Raw genomic sequence first — 21,986 nt, 5'->3', positions numbered from 1 at the left:
ACCTTGCATCATAGTATAATTTAGCAACAAAAGATTAATATTAACTTATAAGGAATTTATAAGGGATTTGATAGGTATAATACTGTTGATTTTGACCTAAATATTTTGTATCATTAATTTAGGCTCAATGAAATTATATCATATTAAGTTGGATTATAGCCGTCAAATTTCATTCATAAAATAATATGGATTTGTTTCACACAAGAATTTTGTTAGTGATTTTTTCTTTTACATTGAGAAGCATTAGTGCTGCATTAGTCACACAGATAACAAAGTAATTGAACAGATATGTGTTATCTATGTGCATTCAAAACAATTTTAAATGCCTACATAATATAAAACATCAATTGTTCAAATTTGACCAACTTTAATGCATAATATAAAACATCAATTGTTCAAACAAATGAATCTATTATGAAATTTTCATCATTTTAATTAATAATTATTTTTTAATATTAGCACATCATTTGTCAAGGATGTCAACTATTTTAACTGATAAAGAATCTGATAATTATTGATATCAAGGTCCAAGGATATAATTAGGCATCAAGATACATTAATAGTATCCTTTAATAGCCATCTCTTCCTTAATTATTCTTTAGTGGCTAAGCCTTGAGTTCCCTTTATATATATATTTTTGTTCAGCTTAATATAGAATTAAATAAGGATAAATGATTCATAGAGTGAGTTCATATGCCTTGGACCTGTATTATCATCTAACATAGTTTATGGAAAATAAAATATTGAAGCTTTTATAATTTTTCAGTTCATTTATGATTAACAAATAACTTCTTTAATCTTTTTTGTTTATCTTTTCCCAACTTTTCTAGTCACATTTATGAACTTTTCCCTAGAGAGAAATCATCATAATTTATTATCAGATATTGATCATCATAAAAACTATATCATTGAACCCCTGGTACTACTATACAAAAATGATATTGGCATCAAGCATATATTGATAATAATACAAATCAATTAGACATGTTAAAGAAAAATATAAATAAATTCACCATGCTAATTGTCTCGACCTAGGTTTTCATATGGAATAATATTGATTAAAAATTTGATATGAAAGCAAAATGTCATGCATTCAAAATGTATCCAAACTAATTAAATAAATATTCTAGTTTGAGACATCCGCGGTGAAGAATGCAAGTAAATATATCAGCAAAATATCTAATTGGCACAACTCAATGGTTACACAGATAATAGTACAAAACCAACAACAGGTAGAACAATTTTCTTTATTTGTTCCTCACAACCAATTCCAACTCCTTCCATGTCCAAGAACAGCTACAAGTATTATTTCCGCATAACAAATACCGAAATAGCTCATCAAGGGATCAACACTGGCGGGGTCAATAATTGTTCAGATTGTTTTCATACCTTCGGAAGGTGACAATCAGTGATCGATTGAATGCAACTGGTTGAGGATGTTCTGGTTGTCCTCCAAGAGGCGATCATATTCGATCAGCAAATCGTCAGATTGTTTTTTCAGAGCCATCACATTTGCTTCTGCAGCTCTGGCTTCCTTTATTCTTTCCTCTGACTCGAATTTTAAATGTTTTATCTGTTCATTCAGGCTTGCAATCTCTCTGTCCCTTGTTTTTATTTCGTCTGAACCCCCACATTTTGTTTCTTCCAGTACCCTGTTTTGCTTCATAACAGCCTCCATGCTCTTTCTTAGCCCACGTAATTCTCTAATGTAATGGTGAAGACGGTCTATAATAAGAACAAGGAAAAGGGAATAACCTGCAACATGTAGATGGGACACAGCATCAACACAAGTAAATTCCTTGTACAGAATCAACAGTTTGAAGCAGAGTGCAAGGCTCTTGATATGATAATCCAAAATAGATTACTTCTGAAATCACCATGAGATGCTGGTTTGCAACATAGAATGTTTAGATTAGAATATGAATCTTAAAAAAAATGATCAGCAGTTTCCACCAAATCTACCATATCTCAAGGAATGAGCTTGAGCTAATAGTTGTAGAAAAAAAATTTAAATAGACGAAGAAAATGATAACAACAAATGACCTTGAAGCTGTTTATAGCAAAAAATCAAGAACAACCAGAGGGATATTCAAGTGTTTAGAGATTCAAGTGAGTCAAATTGTTAGCAAACAGGTTGGTGCTCGGCTCGTTAAAGGTTCAGCTGAGCACTCCTAAAATAAGTTGAGCTGAGCTTGAACATCATTTTCAAGCTTGACTTGAATTTGGAATGGAGCTTGAGCTCATATATGAAACGAGCAAATTATTTGTCATGTGTGGTTACTAACGACTAAATATTGTAAAACTAGAAGATAAATTCTTATTTTCTTGCATTAGCAGAATCAGCATAACAAATCTTTTGCCCATGGCTTCAAGATTCACAAGACACCATGAAAATGTAGATGCCACATGAAAAGAGCACATGTAACAAATCAAGGATTCCACTCTTAATAAAATTTTAGGTATTTATATATTAAAGAGAATGGCCATTCGATCAAACTAGTTCTGTGACGTGTGTAGCGAACGCATGGATACATTGGCTAGCAAGTAGATGACCTGCATCACATAGCACACGACCTGTGCTGACCTGTATAGGATGGTACAGGCCATGTACCGGGCAATTTCTTTGTTTTTTCAATTTCTTTGGTCTTTTTCTAGGACTCGATACATACCAACACATTGGCAATTGGGTACACCAGTGCAGACCGGTATGGTATCAGACCGAGCCTTGACAATCCAGCATGATGTGGTGGTTATAACTTACACAATCCAGCATCATCATCATTGGCTTAGAGTTCTGTCATTTGAGACATCCTACCTTTTGGTTATCATTCAAGACTCCTACTATTTCTTGACCAACAACAGATCCACAAAAACATCTTTGCCATCTTAGTCATTATTCAAGAATACCACATATTTGATGCCTCCTAACTACTCAGCACCAGATTACAGCAACTGCATTTTTTTTGCCTTAGAACCTATATAGTTCACATGTTCTGTCCTTGGATTTGATAACTAGATCTCATTCCCTCAACAAATTTCCTAAAAATTGAAGTCACGTCGTGTATCTATACTGACAATTAGCTCTCCACAACACTCACATGATATATATGACAACACCAAAGAGACTTCATATTCACATTAGATGTTGGTGCTCTTTCAATAGGCATCAATGCTAAGACTAACCGAGAGAAGATGCTCGACTAACCATAGTGCGTAGACCTACAAAGTTGATTTTAAATATTTTTTCTGTTTTCTTATTATACCAAAGAAGAATAACATCACTGTATTTTGCCAAGATTTTGCAACCCTTGTGAAAATTATAACAAATATCATGTATAGGTGAATTATGAAAGAAATTTCCCGATGATAAATTTTAAACAACCAGGTCCTCAGGCTACCCCTCTGAAAGCAGTTGCACAAGTTCTCAGACATGCCATGACAATTAATCACAGGGCTTCTACCTATGCAAGTCAAATTGTACTCAAATGAGAATGATGCGACTTTTGGTAGCCAAGGGATAAATATACATGATTTAAGTAATAATAATCAAAATAAGGGCTCACAAGATTCAATCAAGTTTAGTTCAGGTTACCTTTGAGGTTTTTCATCTGTCAACATTATTATCAGATAATAATTCATCAAATATTATTTTCTTCTTTTCTTCTCTATTATGCAGGAGACAGAGCAATTCAACAGATCAAATATGTTTTTTTCACAAACAGTTCATCAGCATCACAAAATTTTTTCCAAGCTATTTTACATTCATGGTGATTAGACTCAAATCCAACAACAGAAGAAGAAGAAGAAGCAGTAGGACAAAACAGGATTTCGCGAGACTGTAGAGTGGATACCCATGAGGGATGCTTCGAGGAGGTGGCGGCTCATGAGGACCTGGTCGGTGGGCGTGAAGGCGCCGAACTCGGCGGAGCGGCTGCGGATCTTGGCCATGCTGTAGAGGCTGGAGGCGAGGACGATTACGACGGTGCCTGCAACGGTCTTCACCATGACGGGCCCGCGGCCGCGCTTGAAACGGTCGAGGCCGAGGATAACGAGCTTGCGGAGCGGGGTCTTGAAGAGGAGGGCCACCGCCACCCCAACCTCCGCCGACAGCATCGTGAACAGCAGCTGGATCATCTTCTACTCACCCGATCTCGAAAAAAATAAGGCGGCAGCGCCGAACGAAGCCGGAGAAGGAGGATGGATTCGACGGCTTCGCAATCTAAATCGAAGGACGATATATATGACGCAAAATCGAAGGGTGGAGAAAGAAGGATCGGGCGTTGGATTCGATGGCCGTAACGGGAATTGACAATTTAGATTGCTTTTCGCCGACCAACGCTTCCGCGGTACCAGCCATTTCATGATCTTGTACCCTTCGTTTTCGAAACCCTCTTTCTACCGTCCACATTATTGAGCAGAATGGGAGGTCCCACTTGGTCCAGAATAAGCTTCGATGACCACGAGGGTAAGGGCAGGAGTATCTCTTCGATGAGATTGAAACGGGCCTTGACTAATTGACGACGACCGGACATGTAAACGGCATGGGAGTAACACGTTCCTCAGTGGGGCCATTAGACATTTCGCCATACAAACCCGATTGCCTACCATCTACGTTATTGGCGAATTGAAGGCCCGGCGTGGTCCCCAAAAATACTTCCGATGACTACGAAGGTAAGAACGTGAGTAATGGTTGATGGGATCAAAACGGGACTTGACTAAATGTCTATGATTTGATATCATATTTATGATAATAAATATGAGCAACCAAATATAACTCTTATAAGGAAGAAAGTAAAAAAAAAAAGAACAATTTAAAAAGATGGAAAAAGGAAAGCTTGACTAGAATTCCGATTATTTGGTTGAACTATAGTGAATTATATTTTTGCAACCATTAGGCCAAATATTCTTTTTAAGGAAAATAGTAAATAGTAATAATGACTTAGTTTATGTAAAAAAATGACTATTTTATTTATGTTAACTGTGAGATCCAATTGGCAATCATAGTAATAGAGAGCTTAAGTGGGTATGTTAGATGCGAAAATATATTGGATGAAAATTTAATATTTGGAAAGTGAATACGACCAATTTTATATGTATTTTATAATTTTTTATAAAGTGATACTTAAGACATATGAAAAATTAATGCATATAAAAATTAATTAATTAATTAATTAATTAATTGGAGAAGAGAAAAAAATCGCAGTATTATACAGCAATCATCTCCCCATAAAACCTTCCGCTCCCGCTTCCGATATATCCAGAGGTCGGATGGCGTTGGTCGCTAGGGTTTCAACTCGTCGCGTCTTCTCCCGCCACCTCCACTCGCCCTTCCCATCTCCTCTCACCGCTCACGCCTTCATCCCACTCCCGTCCCTCACTTCCTCTTGCCTTCCCGCTCGGAATCGCGCGGTTACTGCTTGCCTGAGCTCTTCTGCTCCGGCCGTAATCGATGCCCAGACGGCCGGCCGGTGGAAGCCCATGTGTCTTTATCACACCCAGGGTAAGTGCACCAAGGTACGAATTCGAGGTCCTTATTCCTAGACTCTGTTCTTATTTTGGTGAGTATCATCGATGAACTTTAAGGTTTGTTTGATTGTTCTGCATCTGGCGGTAGTAGTTGTAACAACATTAGTCGTCGGATCCATTTCTGCTAGACGGTAATGAATCAATCACGAAGCTTCGGTTTCTCGGAACCTTGAGATGTTGCCATTGGCTTTATGTAGGAATGAGGATAATGCACGAGATGGTACCAACTACAACAAACCTAATCGGTCAGATTTTGCATCAATTTTCCTTTGTTTATGTGCTATTGATCAAGCATCGGAACTAGCTTACCTGTCACATTACTAATTGAAGTAGAGCAAGACAGTTGGAGCTTCTATTTATTGACTACGAGAAGACATATAAAACAGTATCGATAAATGACCAATGAGGAGCGGACATATCTCAAAGAAAAGGTGCCGTCCATTTGGAACTTAAGTTTGCGTTAGAAATTTATTAGTTCATGGCTTTAGGACTTGTTGTCTGAACCTATAAAATCCATTTTAACTATGTCATGTGATGATCGACTTACCTTGTGACACAGCTTCAGCTATGTTGGATAGACTAGATAGGCTTAACTGGAGACATTGAAAAAATTGTTTGGGTTCAAGAAATGGAAATTTCATTATTATTTGTGAGAAAGGTAACATGATTCTGATATATGGTTTACATGTGGTGAGGTATTTATTGTTTGTAATTTCCAGAGAGGTCAGCATGTTGATGTAGCATGCAATATGGTTGTGCCTGTGCATTCTCTGAAGCACGTCATATATTAGCTGAACTCAGAAACCATCCATCTGTTGCGCATATCAAACTGTCTGGCCCAAGGTAGCATGCTATGCAACTGTTATGCATGCATGAGCATGGGCATAGTGTACACTTGCACAGGTTGATGCATATCATAACACATTCATTTTTTTGTCAGTGGGCCTTGGCATGCTTCAGAACACAAGATGTAGATATGACAGCACAACATTCATATGCATCGTTGGCACATGGCATGCAATCTTAGATTAGGTGTGTTGTTATAAGGTTTAAGATTCATTTTTTCTTGTTTTTCCCGAACGATATCATACTAGTGTAGGCTTTTTTTTTTGTCTTTTTGGCTTTCTCTTATGGTGTCTGAAGGAAGTTCCATAGAACAATTTCTAAAAATCCTAATAAAATAAATGACTAGGTGGATTGTGACACTAAATGCAAACCCCTTGGTTTGAATTTCTCTAAATGGAAAGTGAATAAAATTTATAATATAAATTAAAATTTTGTGTTATGTATCGTATAAACCATGAATCCTAGAGAATACTACATAAGATGAGAGGAAACTATCATTTAATATTACAAGATATATATAACTAGTACCTCCTTTGTGTGTCGGATGTTGATGCTTTGCATCTGAAGGTCAATCATGATTTAAAGTCCTAGTAAAATAAATGCCTAGGAGGATTGTGACATTAAATGCAAACTCCTTGCTTTTAATTTCCTTAAATGGAAAATGAATAAAATTCACAACATTAATTGAACTAGTCTTATATGGATGGTGTAAACCATATATCATATAGAATACTACATAAGATGATACGAAAATACCATGTAATATCACAAGATATACGTCTAACTATTACCTCTTTGAATGTAGATGGATGATGCTTTGCATCTGGCGAAGTTCAATCATGATTTTATGGTGGACCTTAAAGCAAGCACGAGAAGCCTGAATAAACTGAGGCCTCAGAATTTGGATTATCTTTTAGTTCTCGACCTAGAGGGGAGAGTTGAGATTCTTGAATTTCCCGTTCTAATGATCGATGCCAAGAACATGGATTTTATTGATTCATTCCACAGGTAAAATTTCTTTGAGAATACTACAACCTTGTCACTCTTATCCAGATAGTTTTCTACTTTTCCCTTTTAACCTAATAGAAGATACCATATGCAACATTATTCTTTCTTACCTTATCTTGTTGTAGATTTTTTCATACATGCAACATTTCATCGTAAGGTCTTCAAAAGTTTTAACTGAATAAGCAATGCCCTTATTGCAAGGTGTCAAGTTAGCTATAAAAGGAATCATTAATGCCACTTTTTATTTATCATGGATATTATTCCAACAAAAATGATGCAACCTTACGGTGTTAAAATTGATGATGAGGAGATGTACAAAAATAGAGGGAAGTGAATATGGTGACTCATATGATGAGTGAAAAACGTTTAAGGTGGTCTGGATCATGCCCAAAAGAAACTTAATTCACTGTTGAATGAGGTAGAGTTAATAATGATAGTGGTGAAGGTAAGGTAGAGGATGGCATAAGAGAACTTATATGAAGTATTAGAAAGAAATTTCATGGCTTTTAGTTACCAAGTGATGCTTCTTCCAAAGCTCAATGGCAGAAAAGGTCTATCTAGCTGGACCAAATAGTTGGGACCTCATGGCTTGTATATGTTGGTGATTTGGTATGAAAGCTACCTCATTCTAGCAGCTGTTGAACTTAACAAAGAAGCTCAACATGAGCAGTAGATTGGACTAAGTATGACTCAAATAACTCACCAAACTTAGTGACCTAACAAGCACAGTCAAATTTAAATTGTCATAATTTACTACAGCCTATACCCAGATTTTACTTGACTTAGATTGATGCTAACATCGCTTTCAAAGCTGTGTACCTTTTTTCATTGTATAAAGTGCAACACAAATCGCTATTGAGTAAGAAGACAAAAACAACAAGAAGCAATGCCATAATATATGAGTTTGGCTAAATGAATCTGTTCTGCCATTGAACTCTGTTTCTGGCAATAGGGTAGATGAATGTTCAGAATGTCTGATAAAGTTTTATACAGGTTATTAACTACCTAAATAAGCTTGCACATTGGAGTTAAATGGACTGCTAGTGCCTTTAAATGACCTTGTACCCTTGTTACATATTGTATATTTGGTATCAAATGGATTGGCGAAATATTTCTTGGTCACAGATAGAGTAACAAGAAGAGGCATCTTGTGTGAAAAAAAAATTATGCCATATATTCTTGTCATTTTGTTTTCTTTCCCTAATTGAGAGTTTTTTTCCCCATCAAACCTTGGTCTTGTGCTTTGGCAATAACTTGGTTATAATTATCTTCACTAAAGTATATTTTGTTTGTATAGGTTTGTACGACCAGCAGTAATGAGCGAGCAAAGAATCAAGGAATATATTGAAGGAAAATATGGAAAGTTAGGGGTTGACAGGTATTTGCAATAATTGCTTACTATTATTATGTATTTCATATTTTGCGCCAAGTGCTTACTCTCTGATTGCATGTTAGATAAAAACTATGGTTGCAATAAGTAGTAATTATGTTCATTCTTTAATTTGTAAAAGTTTACTGCTCATTTCTTATAGTTTTGCAAATTATAAAAGATGTGTAGCATATGTCCTTCACTAGAGTGCAATTTGCTTGTTTATTTTAGGAACATTAATTTAGGTCTTGCGTGTGGACATTTGCTGAATTAGAAAACTCAATCTTTTATATGCTCTTCCTTGAAGTTTGTCATGTAACAATTGAAATCTGTGGTAAAGTAGGAGCCTAAAGCTTATCTCAAATACACAAATTAAGCTTGTTAGCAAGGTTGTAGTCTAAGAAGTTGTTGCAGATCTAGATGGCTCAGGATATTAATTTTATGAGTTCATTGTGAGACAAATATCCAAAATGCTCTTTAGTTAAAAACATAAGCCCCCAGTATGAATCCAACTGAGTTCCCTGCCATGGATGGATGTGGATGAATATGGATTGCAAATTAATTGGAAAAGATTTGTGAAAATTTTAATGAAACTAATGGTCGATGGTCAATCAGATCCCAATATTCTAAAGTTGACACTGAACTTCAGCTAGAGAGGGCCTTGTAGATGATTTAAAATCCTAGATGTGTGAAAATGTTCTGCCTTCTTATTTTCAAATTAACTTCGTGTAACTAGGAGTGTTGTTTAACATTGATCTGTTCAAGATCCATATCTTATCAAACAAAATAAAGACAAAATCCACCCTCCAGTCTAAAATATTGTGAAATATATCACCATCAATTGTTAAAATTGGGTAGCCCTTAAATGGTAATTTTCATCATGTTTTTGTCATCTTAGGTTATCCTCCAGCCACCACACAGATTATGGATTATGGAGAACAACCATTGTCCATTTTCTTAGTTGTTTAGAGAAGTTCTAAATGTTTATTCAATCAATTTACATTCTGTATACATATATAAAGGTTTGTATTACCATATTATATTATTCAACTTTGTTTTTGGATCTCCAATCTGACAAGAGATCTGTTTCCTGGATTCAAACCTTGTTGTAGCTTAGTTGTTTTTTATGATCATTTTGCCTCCTTGTTCCAAGTCCCCTTTGTCAGATTCTGATTGTTTTTTTTTTAAGTAAAAACTATATTAATTCAAGAGTTCATAGAGACCACTAGGAGGTTAATCACCTATCCAAAATATAGCAGAATTCAACCTGCCAAAGTTAGCAAGAGTGTTGCTATTTCTGTTGATGTGAGACCATTGTGTAACACCAACAGCCTTGCCATGATAGAAAATGTCATGACAAAGAGAGTGCAGGTGTTGTCAGATTCTGATTGTTGGTTAAATGCTTTGCACTTATCAGTAAAAATTCCAACAGCTGAAATGCCAAACTCATGCTTCCGTGTGTGCCTTGCGAAAGTGGGGATGATCGAAATCTTACTCTTTGTTTAATTCGTTTATCCATTACTTTGTGCAGGTTAGCTAAGTAATGTTCCATAGTTTAGCTTACGTAGTTAAGTCTGTAACAAATCCAATTTTAATTTTGCGTATTCGTAACCAAACATATACTCTTCTGTGAGATGATCTCCAAGCTGTATTATTAGACTCAGAAGAATGTAGAAGAAGAGTGAAATGACAAGATGCATGAAACATTAATGTGAACATTTAAAAATTCTTTTCAAGTGCTGTTGTTTTAGGTTAATTTAATTTAGAGAAGTCTCACAGAAGAACAGGGATTAAAGTCATTAAACTACCTATTTGATTTGCAGGGTGTGGCATGATACAGCTATCCCATTTAAAGATGTGCTTCATGAATTTGAACTATGGATGAAAAAACATCACTTGTGGGTGAAGGAGCAAGGAGGCTTACTTAATCGAGCAGCCTTTGTAACTTGGTTAGTTGTTATTATGAATAACTGTATGTCGTCTTTGGCTTCATGTTATGGTTTTGTGTTTCTTAGCTTGTCTCTGTTAGTTGAGTCAGCTAGAATTTTTGCTTTGTATTATTTGGATTTGACACCACCTGCGGGCATTCCTTCTGCATCACTAGTTAACAAATGTTTCATTATCTCGTTTGTACAAATTATACATGTTGGACATACACAATTTTTGTATCTACTGTTACTCTGTTGAGTCTTGTAGAACTCAGGTAAGTTTTTTACTGTGCCACACTGTGTCGACATCATATCAACATAGGTGGTCCTTGCCATGTGCTGGTGTTCTCACACCTTAAAAATGGTGGCTGCTTGTGCTGGTTGATGCAGACCACACAAGTCCACTATAGCAAAGAAGGTGTTGCCTTGACTTCTTAATGGGAATTTTTTTTGTACATTTCTTGGCAAGTATCTGCTACTTGAATTATTCATTTACTTTTTGTTCACTGAATTTGATAATACACTTGTTGCAAAGACTGTTCTCTGCTTCACTATTTTACATCTATTTCATGCGTACTACCTCATGTATATTATTCACAACTCGAACAGACCATTTAATGAACAGGGTAATTGACCAAATCATGCAGAAGCACCTTGATATTTTCATAGGTTGAATTGTGGATTCTTGTAATCAGTCTCTTGAAATGTGTGTTTAATATGCTTATTTGCTTTTGCTTTATTGACAACTAAACTACTCAGTCTGAGTTATCGACTTTTAGGATATTGCCCTGTTTATTGCTTTTAAAAATCACTACTTGTGTAATGAGTATGCTATAGGTCAGAATTCATCATGTATTATGTAACACAGATATGAAATTTAAAGCTCGCTTCTTGGTTATAAGCATAAAATTTTAGGATCTTAAACTTGTCACCCTTAAAGTTGCTTGGGAAAACTTACGCATCAAATAATTTTCCTTAACCTAGGAAACAACCTATTGACGTAAGAATCAGACATGCTTAGTTTGCCTTATAATGACAGTGGGAACTGGGACTTGAAGACGAAGATTCCTGAGCAATGCAAAGTTTCAAAGATAAAGACTCCTCCATACTTCATGGAGTGGATCAATCTGAAGGACATATACCTCAATTTTTACAAGAGAAGGGTGAGCATATTTCCTTTATTGTCTATTCTCCACAGATACTGCAATTATTGGAGGAACTAACATTTTTTTAAAATTTGTGTCTGTCCTTAGCAATCCTATATTACTAATTAATTCTCTCTCGTGACAGGCAACAGGAATGATGACAATGCTGAGGGAACTGGAAATACCCTTGTTGGGAAGTCATCACCTTGGGATTGATGACACTAAGAATATAGCAAGAGTTCTTCAGCGTATGCTTGCTGATGGTGTCATCTTGCAAATTACTGCAAAGAGGAGTTCTTCAGCTCCAGGTGATGTGAAATTTCTTTTCACGAACCGAATCAGATGATCTTATGATTACTTGAGAATTTTTTGCACATACAAGAAGAATGCTGCAAGGGCAAAGCCCTGAATGGGTATTGTAGGAAAACTTAAACCCTAATGTCAAAGGTTTAAGAACTAACTTGCCTGCTGTAAATGCTGGCAATCAATTGACATTTCCACCTCGATTATACAAAGCCGAGGCTCCGTTCATCATACAAGTCTATTAGTCCGAAGGAGGAACTAAACAAGTCATTTGGGTGTTTTGTTGCCCGAGTTCTGTTAAACTTATGTATGAGTAATAGTTCTGATATTAAGACTACAGTAAATAAGAAAGGCTGATTTGTTGCCAACTTGGCATGATTGTTTTATGGTTCAGATGTATTTTCCAGCATTGCAAAATATTATTCAGAACTTCTCTATATTTTAGGTTTGATCAACTTCCAGAATTTTGCAAAGTCCCATTGGTTCTTTGTTATGGCAAGCATTTAGTGGTTGAAGGATGCAAACTATTCTTGTGTGCATTCACTTAATATCGTGCGCTTTACGAAGGAGCACTAGGAATTGGACCAGCTTTTAACCGTTTTGACACCATATGCTGACTCTTTGCTGAGAAGTCTTTGTTTTTTTTTCTTTCTCCATATATGAAAAGAGATCTCCTCTATAGTTAATCTATAGTTAATCATGGTTAGCATCTCAATCCATATATTTTAAAAAGTAATATTAGGGTCTCTACACTTACAAATATGAAACATCAATTCTTCTTATGTCGTTAACTTTGTAGATGAAAAAATTGTATATATTGTTATATGTAAAAAAAATGAATGAAAAAGATAAAAATATAATTGTATTATTTTTTAAATAATTAAATTTATATTCACTTCTAGCAGTAATATATTTCTCTTTCTCTCATCTCTTTTCGACTTACTTGCCTGTTGCTCGTCCATCATATCTGCTCGATCGTCATTGCACTTGTATCGTCATTGCAGTAATATATCGTTCATCATAACTTTGTTGCACTTACACTACTCAATCGTCGCTACACCTGCACTGCACCACTTGATTATCGATCATACATTGTTCGATCGTCATCACTCGTGCATCACTTAATCATTGTCTCTTCTACGTGCCTCGTCGCTATCACACTGAACGATGTAGGAGCAATGGTGGTCGAGCGATGCAGGAGTGTCGACGGCGAGTGATGCAGGTGCTGTGGCTATGGCGGTTGAGTGGTGTGGAAGCGACAATGATGGAGCGGTGCAGGAGCGTCGACGGCGAGTGGTGCAGGTGCTGTGGCTATAGCGGTTGAGTGGTGTAGAAGCGACAACGATGGAGCGGTGTAGGTCGAGCGGGTGCAGTGGACGAGCGTCGGAAAGTAAATCAAAAAGATGAGAGAAAGAGAAATCAATTAGGATGAGAAGTGAATATAAATTTAATAATTAAAAATAATAAAATTATATATATATTTTTTATTTTTTTAATATATTTTTTAATCAATGAAATTAATAATTTAAAAAAGAATTGGGATTAAATGTTTTACGTTTGTAAGATTAACAGGAATTGAGGTCTTCTGTCGTCTCGTAACACGTGTGGCTTACAAGTGCCTTCTTCCCCTGTTCTTGGTTTCGGAAGCCACAGCTCCTCTTTGGTGTTCTGATGGCCGCGTCTATCTCCCTTCCACCTTCCCAATTTCTCCTCTTTCCACGCCGTTCCCCTCCTCCTCCACCTATTCCTCATCCTCAACTCGTGAGTCCACCTCGCAAGTCCACCCTTTGCTGCTCTTCTTCTTCGACTCCTTCCGCAGATGCTTCTTATCCAGTTGTAACCGAAGAAGCAGCAGAGGAAGAAGACGATAGCTCCACCCTTCCTCTTCCTAGAGAAGGATTCTCCCCTTATGAAGCCGAATCACTGATTGAAGGCACAGAGGACCCCCAGTTCAGGTATCCTATACGATTCAAATTCTTCCCTTGAACAACTCAACTGTATGAACTTCTGCTATGATTTCATCAGTTCTTTTGGGTTGTTATCTCTATATGTTTGTGCCATCGAATAGTAAACACATTTGTATTTGTATTATGTCATTGTAGAACCTGTTATTAGTATATAGATTGGTGCTTCTGCACGAAGTTGTGTACTGATCGATTGGAAGTCAGGGCTACTGATTTCTTTGGGGCATTTAAGACCGGCTATGGCCAATCCTCGCCGTGCGCAGATTATTGGAAACATTTGGTATAAATCTTGGGAGAGTAAAATCTTAAAAGCCTAAATCTTGTAATCATTTGTTCAAGTTATCTAAGGCTTAAGCATCTTGATTGCAAGTTGAAACATAGGAAGATTGTTGTTTCAAATTTACAGAAATTTGTACAAGCTGAAGATGGAATGGAGTATCTTTGTCCTTCTTCCTTCAGTGCCTGCATCTTCTTTAATGTTAAATGATTAACAAGTGAATATTTAAGAGTATGGAGTATGGAGTATCTTTGTCCTTCTTTAATGTTAATATAAAATTCTTCTTTAAGAGTAAAGAGTGCCTGCATCTTTGTCCTGCACAAGATAGAATTCTTCTTTAATGTTAATATAAAATTCACATATGGAGTATCTTTGTCCTTCTTCCTTCAGTGCCTGCATCTTCTTTAATGTTAAATGATTAACAAGTGAAAGGAGGATCGGTCCACCCATGATGGGTTGGGTCAATTTGGTTAACCACTAGTATTGGTTGAGTCCTCAAATGGAGGAGTTACAAAGAATAACTTCTCACCAAGTGACTCCTTACCCTCGTTCGTTGGAGTCATCACATTCACCGAGTAATGGAGGAGTTACAACCATTCTTCATTGTAGGTGTCATATAGAATAATTCCCCTCCTTCATTGGATGAGTTACAAAGGTTAAATCCTCAAACGAATGAGCATAATTCATGAGGGAAAATTACGATAATATAACCTCCTCATGCCAAGAACCGTATAAATAGGGGTTAAGAGAGTTGCAAAAGCATTCCAATTATCATTCTTATTATCACACATTTGAGTGGTAAAAAAGAGGGTGTTTTCTCTATTGGTGATTACATTTTGGATCCACAATATTGATCCAAATAGTTGGTGATTCGACACTTCTTGGGACACAAATTCCTTAAAGAGAAGGTATGTACAAGTTCATTTATCATACTTGTTTTGGGATTTTTTTTTTAATTTTCCAACAACAATAAATTCTTTGGCTACAATATGTTTATCTTCTTGATTGTCATGTTTATATCACCCATAATAGTAGTCTATTATGACCATCTGCAGCTTACAGTATTGTTTTGGTGTTAGTTTGCTAAAACAGCTATTTTCTGCTATCTGAATTATTTATGGTGTGAGATTATATCTCAAGGGGCTGCAAGACCTGTGGAAGAGAGGAAATTGAGAAAGGTTGCAATGGCAAGGGACGGATTCAGGGTGGGATAGCCACTGTCCCGGGCTTTGGCTGGTGGCCGATAAAAGCCTTTAGGCCATGCCCTGGATTTGTGGCATCTGGTGGCCGATATAGGAGGCAAGGGCAAAGCATGGACGAGGTTGCATTTGGCAGGGGGGAAAGGGAGATGTCCACCAAGAACATTAATAAACCTAACTCAAGGTACAGTCTGGATACTCCTATAATTTCTTTAAACTTCCGTATCTGTTTGATCTGCAGTTTAATCTGTCACGAAAAAAAAAAAAAACAAACTGCTTTTTTTCCTGTTAAGTTTATGTATAATTTATACATTCAGTTCATCATTTGACTTGATCTCTTTTGAGTTATTTTATCTCGGTCATCATCTGTCAGTATAATGCTTAAAAACTTGAAGCAAATTTTCGATTATATTTTTTTTAAATGATGGACATGTTGGTTTATGTGAAATTCTAAATAACTTATTTCCATTATTGTCATTATGTCAAATGGCCATCAAACACATGGATTTGTTTTTCTTTTGGCATATAAGGAAAAAGATGCAGAAAGCTTTTTCTAATTGCAAGAGGAGAGGAGATAGAAATCGTCTATCGAATCTCATTTTCCTCCATTTCTTCGAGTGAAATGAATCAACATGGCATTTGAACTTAGGTTCCTGCACTTGATAATTCAACAATTAGTAACTGGCCTGTAATCCTTGAAATTTTTTTGCCTGTTAAACATTCCAGTCTGACTTTGTGCGAAGAACGGATGAGAGGAGACGCCATGATGTTCATGATGAACATTTTGGGTTTTCTTTAAGAAACTTGCAGTCTGATTTGTTAATACAGCTTAATGAACAGTTTATATTCTATCAGCTTAATGGTCCTCTAACCTCACGCAGCAAGAAAAAGCAAGGACCAAGTAGCTTGAAGAGATGAAAATACAGGCTCTGTGCTCGATGACGACGAGGCAACCCAGCAAGATCATATCTGAATGATACCTTGCTCGCATTACTCTTTACCATATTTGTTTGTGGTACTAAATTTTACACATATCACCATTGGAAAAATGCTTTGTATTATTGTAGTTGTTGAAGATTTCCGATTTCAGATTGGAGCAAGGTTTGTGCTCTTACGGTTGATCTCGTCGTGATGCTGCTTATCGGCAAGTGTTACACTCCATTGGCTTTACATGGTTATCTATGCGATGCCTGTACTGTAGAAGCCACAATTCAACCAAGATTTGTATTGATCTTTCATCTCAGAACTGCACGAGACAGGAAACCATTCAAACTATGGTTTTACTCCCATCACATTTTCTGAAATAACAAGTACATGTTTGATGTTTTACGAATGATTTTTGGCTGCTTAAAGGATCAGATGTATTAATGCATTTTTGTTGAGACGTCCCAATTGTTTAGGGCATTACTGTAACGCAACATGATGCAGTTTTCGCTTTCTTCCTCGTAAGGAAGATGAAGAAGAAAATTTTGATTTAAATAATGAGATATAAAGAGAAAAAAGTAAGTAGAAAATAGAAAAAAATGATACACTGTTTTGATGCTTAAATATTCATAAAAATACCAAAAAAATTCTCTAAAATAGAAAACTAGTGGTCTAAGATCATTTTGAAAATTAAAACTAAATTATTTTTTAAGAATTCGTTCTACTAAAAACGTTATAAATATATTTGAAAACATTGCGACGGACGTCAAAGGTGAGAGGCTGTCCCGACCGAGCATGTAAAGATGGGGACGTTCTGTATGTCCGTGAGTCGATTGGACAAGCCATGTGGGGCCCACCAACGGGATAGGACAAACTGCGTCCTCGTCGTCTAATCGAGATGACGGAATACGTGATCGCTGTCCGTCGAAAAACTCCAAGCAGCTTTCGTTTTTTCTGGCTGCGACGGTGGGCTCCACCGATTGACGCTGATCTGGAAGCTCGTGCGCAGGCGTCGACCGCACAGGCGCAACGCCTCCTTGCTTTCAAGCTGACTCGACCTTAACGTACTCCGCAGCAGCAGAGACCTTCCCGCGTAATAAACCAACGAAGATTGTGAGAGAATGATGGTGTGGACGGTCAAGATCGTCCCGGTTTCGGCATGGGGCTTCTTTGGAGGGTGTGAAAAGCATTTCACGGTCCTAATAAATCGTGATGGTAACGCCTCTCCACCTGACGTCCCCCCTCGGTCGCCAGTTCATGAGCCCTCGAGAACCCTAACCCTTCGTGCCGTCCCACCATCGACAGCCAGGTTCGCGATGGATAACGGGGGTGTCGACGGCGCAGCGGCGCCGGGGCGATGGCGCTTCGGTCCCAACGCGTCGCTGGCGAGCGTCTCCGCCGCCAGCATCCGCGCGGTCCTCAATAAGGTCATCGCCAACATCCAGGACGACGGCCCCCGACCGGTGCTCCCTCTCGGCCACGGCGACCCCTCCGCCTTCCCGTGCTTCCGCACCACTGCCGTGGCCGAGGACGCCATTGTCGCCGCCGTCCGATCCGCCAACTTCAACTGCTATGCCCCCAACATCGGGGTTCCTCCCGCTCGACGGTGATTCTCCCTGAAAACAATATCACCTTAATGGAAAGACCAAGAAAGAAACAAATGAAAAATTTTCGTCCATCTTCGTTATTCTTTTGTGCTCCGTTGCTTTGTCTCAGTTCTGTTTGTTATTCATGCTGTTGCCTCGGTAATCTAGAGTTTCTATTGATGCTTAGTTATTTCTGAAGCTGGATTCAGTGCTGCTCTTAAAAAGATGATATTTTGATTAAAAAGACAGTTCTTTTCGAAGAATATTCCATCTTCCAGACGATTCATATATCGTTCTTTTGGTTTTGTTTTGTTCCTTTTCATGGTTGGTGTCATTTCTTTACACGAAATGCCATTCCTTGTAACATGTTCTTTATTTGGTAGTGATCGCTATCCAATGCTTTAAAGTTTTCACTGGTTTCTTGTATGGTTAATGTTCTGACGCTGTGGGCCTGATCATAGCGCTATCGCGGAGTACCTTTCACGTGACCTCCCTTATAAGCTGTCGACCGAGGACATCTTCCTCACCGCGGGCTGCAGCCAGGCAATCGAGATAGCACTTTATGTTCTTGCCCGTCCGGGTGCGAACATACTGCTGCCTAGACCTGGATTCCCATTTTACGAGGCTCGAGCTGGCGTTAGTGGTCTAGAGGTTCGCCATTTTGACCTACTCCCAGAGAAGGGCTGGGAGATTGATCTCGAAGCTGTGGAAGCTCTGGCAGATGATAACACTGTCGCTATGGTGGTCATCAACCCTGGTAACCCCTGTGGGAATGTTTTCACCTATCAGCACTTGGCAGAGGTTAGTTTTAGATGATGAAACTCTGATCCTGTAAGTTCGACTAATGTGGCAGATGTTGAAAATATTAAATCATAAAATGTGGTCATTATTTTTCAGGTAGCCAACACTGCAAAGAGACTTGGCATAATGGTCATTGCAGACGAAGTGTATGACCATTTGGTTTTTGGGAGTAACCCTTTTGTGCCAATGGGTGTTTTTGGGTCCACTGTTCCTGTCCTTACCTTGGGGTCTATATCAAAGAGATGGGTGGTGCCTGGTTGGCGTCTTGGGTGGATTGTGACAAGTGACCCAAATGGTGTTTTCAAAGAAACTAAGGTGATTGCCATTCTTTGTTAGATACAACTCCTAAGCATTTCTAGTTAGGTTCAGTACCTTCTTTAGGTCTATTCTTCCTAAACAACCTGTTGGTTTTAAAAAGGATGATCTTTCTGGAATTTTTTTTTTCTTTCAATTGAGGATGACTATCTTGTTATAATTTTTTCATTTTTCAGGTTTAGAAAATAACCTTCATACTCATTTTTAATAAAAGATCTTTCACTTTATATAACTTAATATTATGACCAAACTCAAAAGAAGACTTAAATTATGCTTAAAATGAGAGTTTACAACACCTCACTATCTCAAAAATGGATGATCTATCAACCAAGCTTGAGTGAGATATTTATAGACCCTAAAAGATTTTAAAAATACAGTTAAAAATTTAAATTTTTAAAATTTTGAAGTATTGGTGGTACTACCACTAAAACCGGATGGTACTACTATTATAACTTTTGACACAAGCTGCAAATCTATACTCTACGGTATCACCTTCGCAAAATTTGAATTTCAAGTAGTACCATTGTTGCCCTAGGTGGTATTATCGCTTAAACTGGTGGTACTACCATCGATAGTGCTGACAACATTTCTGTGTTATCAATTGACTTAGACGGTACCATCGCATAGGCCTGGTGGTACCACCATCTAAGCTTGGTATAGGCCATTTCTTTGGCCTTCTAATGGGCCTAATTTCGGCCCAGACTCAAGCCTAAAGATTGCTGTAAGCTTGGGCTCAAAATTATCCCGACAATGACTTCAATTGATATAAAACACTTCGATCTCGATTTAACAATTTCATCCGACATAACATCGAAGCTTTTGCCATGTCTTATGATCTTATGACCCTTTATATGAACCTTTGACACATCATCTTATCATCGACATATTGTTTGCTCCTTTCGGCATATCGTTTGGTCTTCCAATGTAATATCCGTTCCTTTCGACATGATGTCCGAACCTTTAGCATGAAGTCTGTTCTTTAGCATATTGACCAATCCTCCGGCTCAACATTTGTTCTTTCGGTAGTCCGAGTGTATGATCAATATATTTCCTTTGTTACTTATCTTAAAAAAATATTAGTTCAATAAACTTATTGATTGATTTCATTATAAAAATTCAGAATTCAGTAGAGTGAAGTTGCCTGTCCAACCCAATAAGCAGGTGCTCTGGCCATGCCTCACTTCGCCCGAGTGCCTAGGCGAGCATCTGCGTATCCGGTGACTACACTAGTTGGCTAGCAATCTATTGTAATTGGTAGGATCAGTTGAGACATGCTGAATTTAGTTGCAATTGGTTTATTCTGCTCTGATACAGCTTCAGATCAGCTGAGACGACAGTCTATCTGGATGGAAATCGATTGATCTAGTTGATTTAGCTAATTTTGGCTGACTTCATATGATCCCCATAAATGTAGCAATGAAAATTGTTCACTAGACAATAATTTAGTTGCACTTTATTTTTGCCTCAGTTGAATCCAATTTAGATTGATATTTCTGGTTCAGAATTAAATAAATATGGAAGCCTTGTGGTCAATGAACATGTGCTATATAGTTGACTGAGGTGTTTGGAAGCTTGGAAGTTAAGATAAGGAGCAAAGGGATAGAATATATTAGGTTATCCAACCTATCTATATGTTCAATGAACATAACCTGCAATGTTTAAAGTACAATCTGAACCATTCATTAAATTCGTGCTAAAACCAGTGAATTTATTGGCATAACAATACCTTTTGGGTTTAATCGTTATTTTGGAGTATGGTAGCTTGGATTTCTTATTGCCTTTGTTCAGCAATATGAATGAATACTTACATGCTTCATTCTTTAGATTGTTGACAGTCTCACAATCATGCTGAATATCACAACAGATCCTGCAACCTTTATTCAGGTAAAACAATGCATCCCTTATTCTTGATTATTGCTTCATGTGTAATTATAATTAGATGATTTATGTAATTCATGCATCCTTTTTGTTATGTCACATTTGCTTTTCCCTCTTTCTGTTGTTGGTCACTTTTCCCATGAAACAACATCACAAAGAGAGTGGAAGAGAATCTTGACTACCACACTTAAGACATGACCATGGTCAAGTTTAGAGATTAAGCATTTAAACTGAACTGAGAATCTTAATTGTAATCATGCTGTAGGACATCTCTACAAATTCAGAGAAGCCAAAAAGGTTGTTAGCCATGTAATAAGCAGGTAAAATTAGTGGCAATGCATTGGTTGTTCACTTTGTTATTGTTTATGGCCACTGGATGGCAAAATTGCTGAAGGTCAGGAAATTTGGGATCCTTTGCTGAAAATACAATGGCTTGAAAGTTATTAGCAAACCTAAACCTCATTGCTTCAATGGCCTCCTTTCCCACACCAACCCCTTCTTCTCTGCCCTCTGAGTTTTCTTCTGACCATAAAATTACCAATAGCTGTCAAAGCAAATGGAATAGCAATTATCCTAAAGATTTGGGTTCGATGCCAGCAACTGTTTTACCGTTAAGCACCATTTAATATCACTATACAGTTTTGGACCATATTGTTTATCTTTGTTATATAACCAAATCTGCTTTTGCTGCTCTACATGAATTTACTCATCTTTATGACATTTATAGGTTCTCCTTGATTTTATGACAACCTTAAATGATTGTTTGTCGTGCTATATTCAATCAGTATACTTGCATCGTGTCATGATTTTTGTTATAATATTCACTTCTTCAGATATATATATATATATATATATATATATATATATATATATATATATATATATATATATATATATATATATATATATTTTTTTTT

At 37.2% G+C, this 21,986-nt stretch overlaps 4 protein-coding genes across 8 annotated transcripts in view; 3 read left to right on the top strand and 1 right to left on the bottom strand.

Annotated features, from left to right (window-relative positions):
- Positions 1–1,163: 1,163 nt before the first annotated feature.
- Positions 1,164–4,280, bottom strand: LOC135649143 (uncharacterized). Its single transcript, XM_065167253.1, has 2 exons — positions 3,852–4,280; positions 1,164–1,755 (listed from the first exon to the last, which is right to left on the bottom strand). The coding sequence occupies exons 1-2, from the start codon at positions 4,132–4,134 to the stop codon at positions 1,406–1,408; spliced, it is 633 nt and encodes a 210-aa protein (XP_065023325.1). The 5' UTR covers positions 4,135–4,280; the 3' UTR covers positions 1,164–1,405.
- Positions 4,281–5,233: 953 nt separating this feature from the next.
- On the top strand, positions 5,234–12,562 carry LOC135650278 (uncharacterized exonuclease domain-containing protein At3g15140-like). Of its 3 annotated transcripts, XM_065169569.1 has the most exons (7): positions 5,388–5,514; positions 5,724–5,957; positions 7,178–7,380; positions 8,678–8,758; positions 10,573–10,698; positions 11,717–11,840; positions 11,968–12,562. In XM_065169569.1, the coding sequence occupies exons 2-7, from the start codon at positions 5,922–5,924 to the stop codon at positions 12,166–12,168; spliced, it is 771 nt and encodes a 256-aa protein (XP_065025641.1). In that variant the 5' UTR covers positions 5,388–5,514; positions 5,724–5,921; the 3' UTR covers positions 12,169–12,562. The 3 variants fall into 3 exon arrangements, with proteins under 3 accessions (XP_065025639.1, XP_065025640.1, XP_065025641.1); XM_065169567.1 differs by lacking the exon at positions 5,724–5,957 and having other exon boundaries at positions 5,234–5,514; XM_065169568.1 differs by lacking the exon at positions 5,724–5,957 and having other exon boundaries at positions 5,310–5,500.
- Positions 12,563–13,727: 1,165 nt separating this feature from the next.
- On the top strand, positions 13,728–16,679 carry LOC135650279 (uncharacterized). 2 transcript variants are annotated; one of them, XM_065169571.1, is made up of 3 exons: positions 13,728–14,080; positions 15,507–15,749; positions 16,421–16,679. In XM_065169571.1, exons 1-3 carry the CDS (start codon positions 13,797–13,799, stop codon positions 16,434–16,436), a joined length of 543 nt encoding a protein of 180 aa, XP_065025643.1. In that variant the 5' UTR covers positions 13,728–13,796; the 3' UTR covers positions 16,437–16,679. The 2 variants fall into 2 exon arrangements, with proteins under 2 accessions (XP_065025643.1, XP_065025642.1); XM_065169570.1 differs by having other exon boundaries at positions 13,730–14,080; positions 16,447–16,679.
- Positions 16,680–17,598: 919 nt separating this feature from the next.
- The window catches only part of LOC135650276 (probable aminotransferase TAT2), a 7,708-nt gene continuing 3,320 nt past the window's right edge, over positions 17,599–21,986 (top strand). For both annotated transcript variants that reach the window (XM_065169563.1, XM_065169565.1), the window contains exons 1-4: positions 17,599–18,095; positions 18,537–18,876; positions 18,973–19,191; positions 21,016–21,075. In XM_065169563.1, the coding sequence (XP_065025635.1) occupies positions 17,611–18,095; positions 18,537–18,876; positions 18,973–19,191; positions 21,016–21,075 (1,104 nt within the window). In that variant the 5' untranslated portion in view covers positions 17,599–17,610. The remainder of the gene's footprint in view (positions 18,096–18,536; positions 18,877–18,972; positions 19,192–21,015; positions 21,076–21,986) is intronic.

The sequence above is a fragment of the Musa acuminata genome, chromosome BXJ3-9 (assembly GCF_036884655.1).
Source record: "Musa acuminata AAA Group cultivar baxijiao chromosome BXJ3-9, Cavendish_Baxijiao_AAA, whole genome shotgun sequence".
Lineage (NCBI taxonomy): Eukaryota > Viridiplantae > Streptophyta > Magnoliopsida > Zingiberales > Musaceae > Musa > Musa acuminata.
This window is presented reverse-complemented; position numbering and strand designations above follow the sequence as displayed.